This window comes from Manis javanica, chromosome 11, assembly GCF_040802235.1.
Source record: "Manis javanica isolate MJ-LG chromosome 11, MJ_LKY, whole genome shotgun sequence".
Lineage (NCBI taxonomy): Eukaryota > Metazoa > Chordata > Mammalia > Pholidota > Manidae > Manis > Manis javanica.
This window is the reverse complement of record NC_133166.1, coordinates 25713888-25727820: the sequence shown is the minus strand read 5'-3', so window position 1 is coordinate 25727820 and position 13933 is coordinate 25713888. Positions and strand designations below refer to the sequence as shown.

Genomic DNA, 13933 nt, shown 5'->3' with positions numbered 1-13933 from the left:
GTGTAAGAAGAAGAAATACAAAAGGTGAGATTGTAGAATATGGAAAAATCCAGATCATTTTAAGGAGTTTAAAACTCTAAGAACCATGGGAATCCATAGTATTTTAAGCAAGGTGGCAATGAATTCCAAATTGTATTTTAAAACATCACACAAATATCTACTGTTTTTGTTACAAGATTTGTGATAGTTTTTGGTGGGGGGGGGGAATGAAGGGAATCACTAGATAAAGCAGCCTCTCTCTATTGTCCATTATCATGCCCTTTAACCTTCAGTAGGTGGGCAGCCTCTTTTGACCAAGGAAAAACCTAAGCCCTCAACTACCTGGAGGAAAAGGCAAAGGCAAAGTCAACCTCCACTGGACGCTGACCAATAGAAACTTCTTCCCATGGAGCTGAGTCCCTGTGAAGTAGCTCTGATTCCATGTTATGTGAAACAGCTAAATGGAAGTTCAAGTAATTGATAGGGGCCCAAAATAAAATGAACAAAATATTAAAACTGGCATAAAAAATTTCCACCTTAATCATTTCAAAAAGAGCAACACGATTTCAAATTAAATTGTCACACACATGACAGTCATTGAATTGGAGGACTTTCATTCTGAAATAGTTGATTTGTACTCATGCATGACAATACTAGACAGTAGGGCCAGCTGACTGCTAAGGTGCTATTGCTACATCACGCTAAAAGAATAAAAACTTCTGTGCATAAATAATAGTTCATTTTTGGCTGTTAAGTGAGAGAGAAGGGTGAGGTGTATAGTTTAAAGTTTTAAGGTGTGAATTATAAATGAAGAGGGCAGGGGCACCAGACCATGTTCCTATTTTAGTCCAGTGGAAATCATTAACTGATTCACCAGAAAACTATTTTTAGTAGCCCAGGTTATGGCAACATTAATCATTAAGTTAATAATTGTGTATATAGACCATGTGTTCATATAAACACTCAAGCAAATTACCTATAACCAGTCCTTTCCCATCCAATCAATAGTCAAAGAAAGACAAATGTCTCCACAAGGAAACAATACACCAAAGGTAAGAGCTTGGAATTTCCATGACTTAATCATGCCTATTCCTCCTATAAAGATTCTGGCCCCAAAAAACTAGACTAACAGTACATCAAACAAAACATTGTTGTACATTTGACTGATATTTTCAATAATCCTGCAATGTGAGATGTATGTAGAAGAGCGATTGAAGATGGAACTGTTTGTACTCTGGGTCCAACCAGAAGGAAAGGCAAACAAATTAACAATTTTGGAGTCCACTCTTCAGGCTACTGGTGAGTATCTTTGCAGACACATAGAGAGAAAGACTGGATGTGTCATGCTAGGAAAACTGACTTGGCTGTTAGGTTTATGAAAGAAGAACCTCTTATGTATAAAATGAGATCTGGGCTTCCAGGATTCTGGACAATACCAACAGTCAGATCTAACGGTGTTCCCACAGGAATTTTATTTACATGTTTTATGAAACATGCTCCCAGGGTATTTTATTGATTTCTATTTTTTTACCAATAAGAATGATAATATAGCTCCAATTTTCACCGAGTTTGAAATAATGAAAATGTGACACACAAAGATCTGGAGGAAGAAAATAAAGGTAGAGAACATAGCAAAAGTTAAGAATTTGAGATGAGAACAAAAATGAGATTTCAGCGAAGGAATGACATAATCAGACATACACTTTGGAAAAAGAGGTCTGCCTGCAGTGTGGAGCAAGACAAAAATAGAAACAAGATGATTGTTTAGGAGGCTGGTAGAGTAATTTAGTAAGAGACCACAGCAGCTGGACAATGGAGTCAGAAAAGAATAGGATCAGGAGTTATTTAGGTGAGAACAGCAATACAATTTGGAGTGACCTGATATTCCCTGAGCTTATGAGCACAGAAAGAGCGAGTTTGGGGGAGTGATGAATGTAGTTTGGGACATGACAGCCTTGAAGTTAAAATGGAATATTCAGCCAAACACGGTCCAAAGTAGCAGCCATTCCATGCTCAGCAGGAACACCCTCACGCAGTCCTTCAAAGGAAACAGCATCCAGGGTTTATTCCACTCCTGCCCCAACAGAGAGAGTTCCAACCAACTCTCCTGTGTTCTAGTTCTTGTGCTCACATCCATGTCTACACTGGCCCCCAGGGAAAAATAACAGGCAAAAAATCCACTGTAGAGCTTGTGAATGCAGATATGGGGCCCCACTTTGAATGGCAGTAGAGCATCGTGAAGTGGCCATAGAATCATGTTACAAACGTGCTATGAGCCCAGCATTGTGTAAGCATTTCCACAGGCACTGTCTTATCACTTTTGTCAATCCTTGTATAATCTCGAGAGGAAGATAGCATATTATTACCTTGCTAAAGACATTAAATACCTTATCCATAGTTCATTGTCTGGGAAGTGAGGTCTTGAGCTGGGTGATCTGACAGATGGGCACACTCACTGGCATATCAGCTCACATGCAGATGCAGAGAAGAACTACATCCTGAACCCGTGTGAACTCACAGGCATGGGCAGGGTTAATAGAAACTACTTTATACTCTTCCCTTGAGAGTGGAAAGAGAGGCTGTCAGGGTCCCTCAGGGTCCCTCAGGCCCAACTGTTTGCCTCTTCCCTGCACTGAACAATGGCCAGAAAACATAAATGAGCAGGAACTGACTTGCCCATCGGTTCCTCCTTCTTTCCTCCACTTATTTCTTCAGCTGGTGTGTCTCTCCCTCTTGCACACTTTCTGTGTGTCTGTCAGCATAATCTTTCTTCCTTCTGTTTGGCCCAGTTCCCAAGATTACGTGAGTGCTAGCTGTTTAAGGGTCTGTTTGAAGGGGCCTAGGATTTGGAAAGAAAGACGGAGTGAATGAAAAGCTCAGGGCTCCATTTTCTAGGAGCCATGGACTGAGCTCTGTAACTTTCTTTCCTGAGCAACTCCCACTTACAAGCTGAGGTCATGGTCTCCAGTACCTGGATATATGCTCCATAAGATGCATGCCGAAAGATTAGAACAGATAGGCAATTATGCACCTGGGTTAAGAATCACCACGTAAGTGTTGTTCAGGCAGTTTCTGGGTCAGACACGTGACAAGGACCCACAGCCCTAACCTACAGGGTGGAATTAAGTGTGCGGCTGTGTGGGTGGGTGTATATCCAGAAATGCTTTTAAGTTTTTATGCATCCGTCTATTTATATTCTCTTCACTGTGTGATCTGACTGCCAGTGATACTACTGATAATATAAAATATAATCTAATAAAAGATTAGATATAATCTAACAAAATCTAATAATTTATTACATGCTTGCCATGTACCAGATGTTACACTAAGGAGTGGTTTTGGGGGGTATATCTTATTTTGTCCTAATAACAACTAAGAATTAGAGATATTCAGCCCTTTTGAAAAATAGAGAAGCCAAGGACCACATAGTTGAAGTAAGCAACTCACACTGCTAGCAGGTTACTCAGCTCTGAGCAAAGTGTCTAGCTGTCTGGATCCACAGAATGTACTTTGTGCCAATATTTTATGGAGACACTATGGGTACTTGTGTGTGTATCTATCAGAATAGATGATCACATTTAATAACATTAATACTAATTACTTTATATCATCTAATACCTAGTTGATATTAAATATCCCCAATTATTCATTGTCTCCTATTTCTGGTTTGTTTAATAGGATCAAAATTGCATTTGATTCTTTTTCTTAAATTTATTTTAATCTAGAAAACTATTTCCTAATGGCATCAACCTGTGGAAAAGACCAGACTGTTTTATAGATTGCCCCACATTGTAGATTTGTCTGCTGTGGAATGACAAGCCTCAGAGTTAACTTTTTTTACATGCCCATGTGTGTGTTTGCATATGCTTTGGATGATTATATGAGTATCTGTTGTGTTTGAGTACATGAAAACATAAAATGTAGAGACTTTTCCTCAGTTATGTATGAATAAAGGATGATTTCAGACAAGCTGGAAGAGCTGTGAGACAACATACATGGTTTCAGGGTGCTGACGCCATGCACTGTTAGGAGTATGCGAGCAGCACAGAAGAGAGGTTTCCAACATGAAGGCTGAATGTTCTAATCAGACCTCCACTTTGCGTGCTAGGAGGTTCTAGGACCCCAGGGGTAGGAAAACAAAGATCAACATGAGAAAACTGGAGAACAGGAAATCTCAGCAGATCGGGGCTGGACAATCCCACTGTCTGAATTCTGGACTATGTCCCCAGAACCATATGCATCATGGAGACTGTAGAGGAGAGTTTGAGTTGCTACAAGAAATGTGTGTTTGCTCATAGATAAGGGAAGATCAGAAAGAAAAGAAGAGAGCGTCCTGTTTCTCTTCTTTTAAATGTGGGAGAGTGGAGAAACTAAGGGTTGGCCTGGGAGCTGGAAGGTATGGTAAACTGGGCCAAATAATGAGATAAAAATGGAGTAGGGATGAAGCTGGATGGGAGTTTTGGTCTTGTTGGTTCAAGAAATTTGAGGTGCATGGCCATCACAAGCTTCCTCTTAGTTCCAATCTTGGGAGTTCTTGGTCTTTCTTTATGGCTGGTTATCAATGGATTATAAATAGCTTTCTAGTAAGCACATAACTGGAGAAGAAGGTATATGAGCCTAAAAGAGCTCTAAAAGAGCAAGTCCCCAAGTAACGATTTTGGGAATTTACAAAACAATGACAGTGTCAAAATCCAATCGTGAAATATTTCGTTTATATTTTCCTTAGCATGTGTGCACACATGTACGTATGGTCTATGTGTGGTGTGTGCATGTGTGTGTGAGACAGAGAGAGGGAGTGGAGGAGTTTATGTTTGCGTAAGATTTACTGTGGGTAAATATATGATAAAATGTATAATAGAATCTATGTGTAGATCAGAGTATGCTTGAAATTGTATGTAGTAAGTGTGTGTGTGTATCTGACAGTATGTGTCCTAGGCTCTATATATCTATAGAATGTATGTTCACAAGGGAACAATCCTTCTTTTGGATAGAAATCTTGACTAATGGTGTTAAGGCCAGAGTGTTAGGATATTATACATCTGTATAGTGTATAGGGTGCTAGAAAGTGATATTTTTGGAGGAGCAAGAGCTCCTGGGCCTCAGTTATAGGAGACTTCTAATTTATATTTAAGTTACATGTGTTATCCAGCATAGTGTAGGAACTTGGCTAGTGTTTATTGAACTGAGTTAGGTGTTTGGGTGGCAATAAAGGGCATTGACTTCACAAATTTAAGAGCCACAGTCATCAGGTAGCTTTGAAAAGTGCAAGTAATTGCCTTGGTGCAGAGACTGATATTCCACAATGACAGAGGACACAGATATTAACCAATAATGTCCATAAAGTTATATAAACTATAATCCTCCAACCTATGGAAAATATACCCTGAAATTTGTTAACTTGTATTAGGGGTATATTATGCATAATAAGAAGAGTGATTGTAGGCAGTCTGGAACACTGCCTGGAGAAGTAGGTAAGCCAGCAGAGATGTCCGGAAGAAAGAAGATAATCTCTTTACGTAGAATGACTATACATCCCACTAAATCTGAGACAATCCTGATTTGTGCCTGTTACCTGCCATTGTTATAATACCACCCATTTTTTTACTTCAAAGTTGTCCCCCTTTAGATGATAAATTATATGGTCACCTTATCTTTAGAAGTCAATAATGATAAGTGGGGGAAAGTGAGATTGACTCAAGTGACCCTAACTGTCCTTTACTACCCTCTGTCCTCAGGTGCTGGGACTTATCCACTCCAGTCTGCCATGGCCATTTTCAACATGAGCAATTACAACACAGGACCCTTTATTCTGGTGGGGATCCCAGGTTTAGAGCAATCCCATGTGTGGATTGGGATTCCCTTCTGCATCATCTATATTGTGGCTGTTGTGGGAAACTGTATCCTTCTCTATCTGATTGTGGTGGAGCGTAGCCTTCACGAACCCATGTTCTTCTTTCTCTCCCTGCTGGCCATGACTGATCTCATCTTGTCTACAGCAGGTGTTCCTAAAACACTAAGTATCTTCTGGCTTGGGGCTCGAGAAATCACATTCCCAGGTTGCCTTACACAAATGTTCTTCCTCCACTATAGCTTTGTGCTGGATTCAGCCATCCTGATGGCCATGGCATTTGATAGATATGTGGCCATATGCTTGCCTTTGAGATACACCAATATCTTGACCCCCAAGACCATCATCAAGATTGTTATGGGCATCTCCTTTAGAAGCTTCTGCATCATCCTGCCAGACGTATTCTTGCTCACACGCCTGCCTTTCTGCCGGACACGCATCATACCCCACACATACTGTGAACACATAGGTGTCGCCCGGCTCGCCTGTGCTGACATCTCCATCAACATCTGGTATGGTTTTTGTGTTCCCATCATGACAGTCATCTCAGATGTGATTCTCATTGCTGTTTCTTACACTCTTATCCTCTGTGCTGTCTTCCGCCTCCCCTCCCGAGATGCCCGTCAGAAGGCCCTTGGCACCTGCGGTTCCCATGTCTGTGTCATCCTCATGTTTTATACACCTGCCTTTTTCTCCATCCTTGCCCATCGCTTTGGACACAATGTCTCCCGTACTTTCCACATCGTGTTTGCCAATCTCTACATCGTTATTCCACCTGCACTCAACCCTATTGTCTATGGAGTAAAGACCAAACAGATAAGAGACAAGGTCACACTTTTGTTTTCTACCAAGGGTAAAGAATGATGTTCCATTGTGCAATGGGGAAGCTGGGATGACTTTGTAGCATAAAGTAACATAACAAGAATTTTTTTAAATGCTATTTAAATTAAGAATTGCCTGCAGGTATTTCTGCATACCAAGAAAATGACATGATCTATATGAAAGAGATGGTTCTATGTATACAAAATACCTTGATGACCTGTTGGCTTGTGGAAAGTGAAGGTGCACAGGATATGATTAGAAAGAAGAGGTGAAAACACAGAGCTGAATTACTCTAAATGGAAAAAATAATAAGAATTTGGAATTCAAGACTTGTAGCTATGGAAAGCAATGTGTTAAGTGAAATAGAGACACTGAAGAAGAGATATTAAAAGTGAAAATATTAATGAGAAATTTCTCATTTAGTGGATTAGTAGATGGATTTAGGAAATGTATAGTATTCAAATCTTATTATTGTCCATGCTATACTTATGTGATTCCCTTTAAATGTCCCATCTCCCAAAACAGACACTTTTAGTATAAGTCTACTATAAGCAACAAGTTCTAGCAATGGTACTATACAGAAATGGGAATGGGAGAAGTAGTGTATTTACCATGTTAGGGTTGTTAGCACCAGAGGTGATAGAGGAGAAGAGCTTTTAGGCCTTAAGACACATTGAGGGAATGAGCTACAGAGAGAGTGCTCAGGAGAACATGACCCTTGAAAACAGTTGGAGATCTGAGACAAAGGCTGGACTTCTCACAATACATAGAACTCAAGCCAGTTCATTTGGATAATAAATTAAAAATTAAACCCCACTGGCCAGAGGATTTATGGAGTTCTTATCTATAGAGTGTAACGCTTTGCTCACAAGAGAGAATCAGTTAAAAGATACATTTCTGTAGTGAAGGTGGGGATGAGAATAGGAACTTTACATTAAACTAACATGTCCATGGTAAGATGCATTCATAAGATAATAAGCACTAGCATGAAAAATGGCATATGTTGTGATCAAAGAAAGATCTAGAGTTCTTCCAATAAATCTTTTTCAAAAAATTATTTGCTTGGAAGTTATTTATTAGGTGCATACTATATAACAAATATTGTTTTAAGTGTTCAGGATATGAAGGTAAATGATATGGAAGAGGATCAGCCCTGCTTCCATGGAGTCAATATTATGGGGAGCATGACAAATACAAAGCAAGGGAAAAAATTCATTACTTGCAAATAGTAATGTAACCAAGAGAATAATACACTGAATACATGATGGACTAAAGAGATGAGAAGGACAGTGGAAGAGGGGAGAGCAAATGTGAAGACCCTGGGGCTGGAAGGAAACAGGGTACCGTGGGTTGAGGACAGAAAGAGACCAGTGTGGCTGCAGCAGAATGAGATGGGGATAGCTGATGAGGGACGAGAAAGAACAGGGCCAGACCCCTGGGCTGGAGTCATTCAAACCTCATTCTTGGAAGAGGAAACTGAAGCCCACAGAGCGAAATGACTTTTCCAAAACATACAGCATGGAAGTTAGGAATGTAGAGCTAGAATAGAATGTACTCCCTCCGAGTTCAGAGATATTGCCATTGAACACCACCTCACTCGTGTGAGAACAGGCTCCAGTGGAAGGGATAAAATATTTAGGAATATCAGAGTCTATTTTTACTGTTTTGATGAACTCTAATTTTATTATTAAATTAAGCCACATCTGACTAAATGAGGATTCTGCTCTCTGTGCCAGCTTGCTAAAAATGTGTATGAATGTTGGAAGACATAATCTCTTATTCTCTTCTGGTTATATTCTGCTGAGAACATGGATTGGTCAAGAGTTGATATTTTTAAATCTTTACAGAAGGAATAATAATAAGTAGAGTCTGAGCTGAGATCATTTGAAAGCACACACTCTTTTCATGCTGATAGGAACTCAAACCCATGGTTACTCACCAACATGCACAAATGGTTTTCATGGAAGCTCAGTGATGGAGAAAATACAATAAAGGGATTGTCTCCTGCACTCTCTCCCTTTCCTTCTCCCACACTTTCTCTCTTTGGCCCAGTTATCTGTAATTATTTTTCTACCCTCCTTCCCCAGTAGAGTTCGTTTATTTCTATGGCTTTATGGCCTCTTTGCTGGTAACTCTGTATCTTAGTTTCTATATGTGATATTTCTGATAAATTTCAGTGTCTACTTTCCTACGTTTTAGGGTCCATATTGTGATTAAGGTTAAAATATCCATGAATGTGTTTTTCAGATTGTAAAATATCATCTTGATATTAGCTGTTATGTTAGTATTTTTACTAATTATCACTGCCATTCTCATCTAGACTCAACATGTTTAAACCTGAGCTCCTCATCATTGATTAAAAATTTCCCACCACTTCACTCTTTATGGGAGGGGAAAACAGGTTAAATAAGCCTAATTTTGCTCTTCCCTCAAGATCAAACTTACTGTCCTAGCTGCCAATGGCTCTTTCTGGTGAGACTGTATTCCACTGTCAGAACATGAATGAAATTGCATTTGCACAGATGGCTGGTTGTTTATGGTCTCTGGGCCATATCTCAGTAACTGCTTTCACAACCTCTAGGTTATAAAGTACACATAAACTCCACAAGGGAAAGCTCTAACACAAGAGAAGCTTATTGGATTATTCTAGAATATCAAAACAGACAATTATGAGAATTTTGTTGTTTGGAAATGTGAATTTGTTCTGGGACAGTGTAAACACAAATAAACTTCATTCAAACTAGGTCTAAAAACAAAGATAAAACTGTGGGTAACATATTGTGAAATATCTGCCATTAATTCTTATGTGCCTATAAATGGAAAGGAGCACCTTTTCTGAGGGAGGGAGACATTGTGACACTAAAATGTCTGCATTAGGGTCCAGCAGCTAGCCCAGCGGGTTATCTCAGACAGCCAGAGCGTGTCCTCACGCTGATTCTTTCCACGTTGCACAACCTTGAATAATGTATTAATCTTCTAAACTCAAGGCACCCTGCTAAGTGTTTTATGCATATTACTGTAATTAATCTTCACAACCACCTCCTTCGGAAGATACACTAAGTGTCATTACACAAAGGAAAAATAATTAGGACAGAAGAGTTAAGGAACTTGCTCAAGACAGTGCAGTAAAGGAGGCTTATTCCAGCCAGGTCTGCCTGATTCAGAGCCAAGGCTCCTTCCCACCAAGGTGCTTGTCTCTTTGTAGGGCTATGGGACAGAAATGATACTGAATCATGGTGACCGTCCATCTCTAGATGGCACCTGAGTTTGTCCTTTGTGTCGAGGGAAGCCCGTCTCATGTGAGTTTGCAGCTGCCTCTTCCAGGGAGACACCACTGCAGAGACCTCCCTGCTCAGTCTCTACCTTCCTCTACTGGTGCCTTTCTCTACCAGTCCACAGCATGTCAGGCATAGAAACCTGGGGACCGGGAGAGGCAGCAGAGATGACTACAGGCCTCTGCTAATTCCTCACTAACAGTTCACAGCTGTGACTAGCAGCTTCTCAATCCCATCAGGGGTGCAGCATCCATGCCCCCTGAGGGGCTCGGACAAGAGACCCATAAATCCTTCTCACCACCCTTGCTCCCTCCCAGGCTTACCACAGGGGCACCTTTGGAGTCTCTGAGGTCTCCAGTGCACTGACTACAGAAAGGATAGGCTGGAGCAGCTGACACTGATGCAGCACTGGACAGACAGAGGCTGGCTGCCCATTCCTCACCTGTAACCCCACCTCCACAGCAGCAGTGAGAGGTTCCTGCCCCATCCACGGCAGGGGTTCATTGGCCAGGTTGGTCACACTCTGGATAGGATTTGAGGCTCCTGAAAAGCTCTCCTGCCTATTCCCTTACCCAGATTTATTCCCCTATTGAACTAAACAATGAACTTCTGCCAGAAGTGCCAATTCTCAAGGAGAGGCTCCAGAAACCTTCCTTGTCCAAAGAACTAGTTTTTCTGAGAATCACTTTGGGGTGCAAAGGAGAGCGTGTAATGCAGGGCTGGGGCAGCTGTTAGGTTTGAGAACGGGGACTGAGTCGCCAGCACTCCTTTGCCCTCACTCACCATTCCTGGCTCAGAATGATGTGAGAAGTGGAGGCTCGGGCCGAGAGCAGGAATTAGAAGATAATGCCACCGATTCCCCATTTCACTTAGAAACGGTTTTGTATCAACCTCCTTGGCTTCAGCAGTAAAGAAGTTCCTTCTTTGGTCTAATCAGATCTAATCTGGATCTTTCAGCTTGCCTTTTAGCCATTTTCTTCCTTTTTTTTTTTTTTTAATACTGAAGATCATTCTGCTTTCACACCTTTTTGTTTTTTAAGATATGTTAAAGGATTGTTGATCAGATTATGAAACCAAGAACTAAGAATGCAGTGGAAAGGGACTCAGAGGAATGGGTCTGGGAAGAAACAAAATTGCTAAGGATAATAATGACAATATTATCTAACATGCATTGGGTGTCTACTGTGTTTCAGGCAGTAATTGCTTTACATGTTATTTTATTTATCCTTATAACATTCCTGTGAAGTATGTGTACTTACTATTATCCCTAATTTGGAGATAAATAAATGGAGACATATAGAAGTATCATGTTCAAAGTCCACAGCTTATATGTTGCAGAACTAGGATTTGAACCTAGACAATGTGACTTCAGAGTTCACTCTAGATCTTAACCCCTGTGAAGCGGGATAAACAGGAACACGAAAAATGTAATTCTGTGTCGTGTTTCCCTCTCACAACTCCCTCCTCCAAAATAAGGCTGGGGATCCTATCTGCTTAAACCAAAGCTGGAAGTGATGAACTGATTCATAATGAGAAACCTGAGACTGAATGCATGTTGTCTGAGTTCATTTCTTGAACTCTTTTCATTCTCCCTTGTTTTCCCCTAATGTTGCTGGCTGCATTGAGTATATTCTTTGATGTTCTACTCTTCCTTGGAGGGAACAGCTTGTCCCTCAAGCGCCTTTGGTGGGACACAATATGTGAGCAGAATGGCTCTGAGGAGCCAGAGGCACTCTTAAAGGGATCAACAGAAAAAGAAGAGGGAGGGGATGACCTCTGGCGTGGAACCCAAGGGGAGGAGGTGGCAGATGGTGGGGGACAAGTGTCAGTGTGCAGCTGGTTCAGCCAGGCCAGTATACCCCCAGTGCCCTCACGCCGCCTGCCAGTAAAACAGAGTGCATGTGTGAGCAGAGTCAGAGCAAGGACACCACCAGAACTGGGGTGGAAACCCAGAGCCAAACAGAGCTGCAGAACCCGTGTGCATGGCAGACAGAGTCTCCAGCTAAGAAGAGAACTGCTGTCAAGTGAGGATCAGGGCACAAAATCCAGGAGAGGAAACAGTCCCGGACTGGGATCCCAGAGAGCTTATTCCTCTGTGTGACCTTATCCTTTTCTGAATGTTGATTTCTTGATCCTAGAAAGGGGCACAGGAGGGTGTGGTACCTCTGTGGAGCATCCCCACCAAGGAGATGCTCCCAGACTGGGAGCCATAGCTCAGAGACTGCCCTGTGCCAGGAGCTGTATCTCAGGGAGAATACAGATCCTACTTATTTCTCACTCAACATGTCGCTTTCTGAACTCATGACTCACAGAAGCTGAGTTGATACCTGGAGATGAGGCAAGGGACTGGACAGGCAAGGAGAGCAGAGCAGGCGGTGGGAGACCAGAGGGTGCTCCTGTGCCGGGAGGAAACCGGACATGGGCAGAGGGCGGAGGCTGAGCTGGTGGCTGGGGAACATCCGGGCTTCCTCCTCCCCTCCACTCAGCCTGTGGGGGAAGTACAAGGAGCAGATGTGTGGGCTGTGGACATGGACAGCGCTATCCCTGGCATTTTTCCAAAGGAACTGGTAGTAGGGTCCACACCCTGAGGACAGGGCTCCTGCTTGGGTACAGGTTGTGTTTGCCCTGTGGTTTGGGGAGAGACGCTCCCAGGCCCTGAAGGAGTTGACATCCTTCTTCCTTTGAGAAGGCTGGGCTTGCCCTGTGGGTCCTGGCAGAATGTCCCCAGGGTCCAGAGGATCCCATAAGGCCCCCACTGTGAGAGAGACAGAACCAGGCCCCGTGACGCGGTGAAGCTTCCTCCTTTAGAAGGAAGCTCTGGTTTCTTAACCAACAAGACTTCCACACGGGGAAGTCTAGCTTGGTTTGTTAACTGACTTTACTCTGCAGGAGTCAAAATGTGGGATGTGAGAGAAGGCCCAGGAGGAAGGGCTGCAGAGAAGCCTGGAGCAGCCCACAGACCGCAGGAAGCTTGACAGCTTCTCCTGGGGCTAGAGATCCTTTTCTCTGCTCACCTGCCCAGGTTCCTCAGTCCCCAGGATCAGTAAGAAAGTGAAAATCTGTAAAGCAAGATAAGGGTGTGATCTCTCATCAAGGATTGCCTATGGAGCCCAGGGCATGATTTCCTGTAGTCATTCAATCACCTAAGCTCTCCGACATTTTCTGTGGAAGGAGAAGAGACTTCATATGCCTTTATCTAGTAGGTATTATGTCCTGGGCAAAGGACTCTCAAGGATGGGGTACAGAAGCAGATGGCCTTTATGCTAAGTGCCTACAATATCTGAATTGGGGTGAAGTTAGAGGTAGGGAGTTAATAAAGGACACAGAGAGCTACAGAGACCAAATTCCTCAGCTGGACAATGGGAGCAATGAACCCTCAAGAAGAAATCTGAGGCATTTCAGATTTCCTTTCCTAAGGCAACTGGGTGGGTGTGAGACTCACCGCTCCTAGAGAAGTACCACACTCTGCCTTTTCTGTAGGGTTACCACAGCCAAGGGCCCAGAGGACTAGAGGCTGCCGGCTCCGGTGGCTGGTTAGAAGATGCTGGGAGGGGCTTCCTTGAAGGATCCGTAGTGGATACTTCTGGCATGAGGAGCTCAAATCAGCAGATATATATGGATAGTGGGGTGGGTGGAAATGTTTCTGTTTCAAGTGTCTAGAACAGTGGAGGAAGCAGATTTCCAGGGGTGAGGGAGGTCACATGGCAGAGCAGGCCAGCACCGTGTTGCTGAAGCAGTCTTCCCAGACACACAGCTTGGCCCTCACCCAAGGGCACTTGGTCACATAAATGGCTTCTGTCCTCAACACTGAGCAGACAAGTTTGCATTCCCCTGTTGACTGTTTCCCCCTGCAAAGTTCAGGGAAAGACCATGTCCCTTGTGAAAGGGACCAGCCCCAGGATGTCTCAGGTTTCCCTTCATTTGTTTGAACAGGAAGACCCAGCAGGATGAGGGCAGATCTCAGCTGGGGTTGGACGAGAAAGGTCCTGGTACAGAGAGAAACTCACTT

At 42.7% G+C, this 13933-nt stretch overlaps 2 protein-coding genes across 3 annotated transcripts in view; one reads left to right on the top strand and one right to left on the bottom strand.

The window, feature by feature from the left end:
• LOC108385358 (olfactory receptor 52B6) overlaps window positions 1-13933 on the bottom strand; it is a 122891-nt gene that overhangs the window by 42294 nt on the left and 66664 nt on the right. The gene's annotated exons all lie outside the window — the stretch shown is intronic.
• Window positions 5590-6691, top strand: OR52H1 (olfactory receptor family 52 subfamily H member 1). The gene has a single exon (XM_017642748.3). It carries the CDS (start codon window positions 5606-5608, stop codon window positions 6689-6691), a length of 1086 nt encoding a protein of 361 aa, XP_017498237.3. The 5' UTR covers window positions 5590-5605.

What these genes read in the sequence shown, in the direction of transcription:
- OR52H1 (XM_017642748.3), top strand. Translation starts at nt 5,606, where the DNA reads ATGATAAATTATATGGTCACCTTATCTTTAGAAGTCAATAATGATAAG.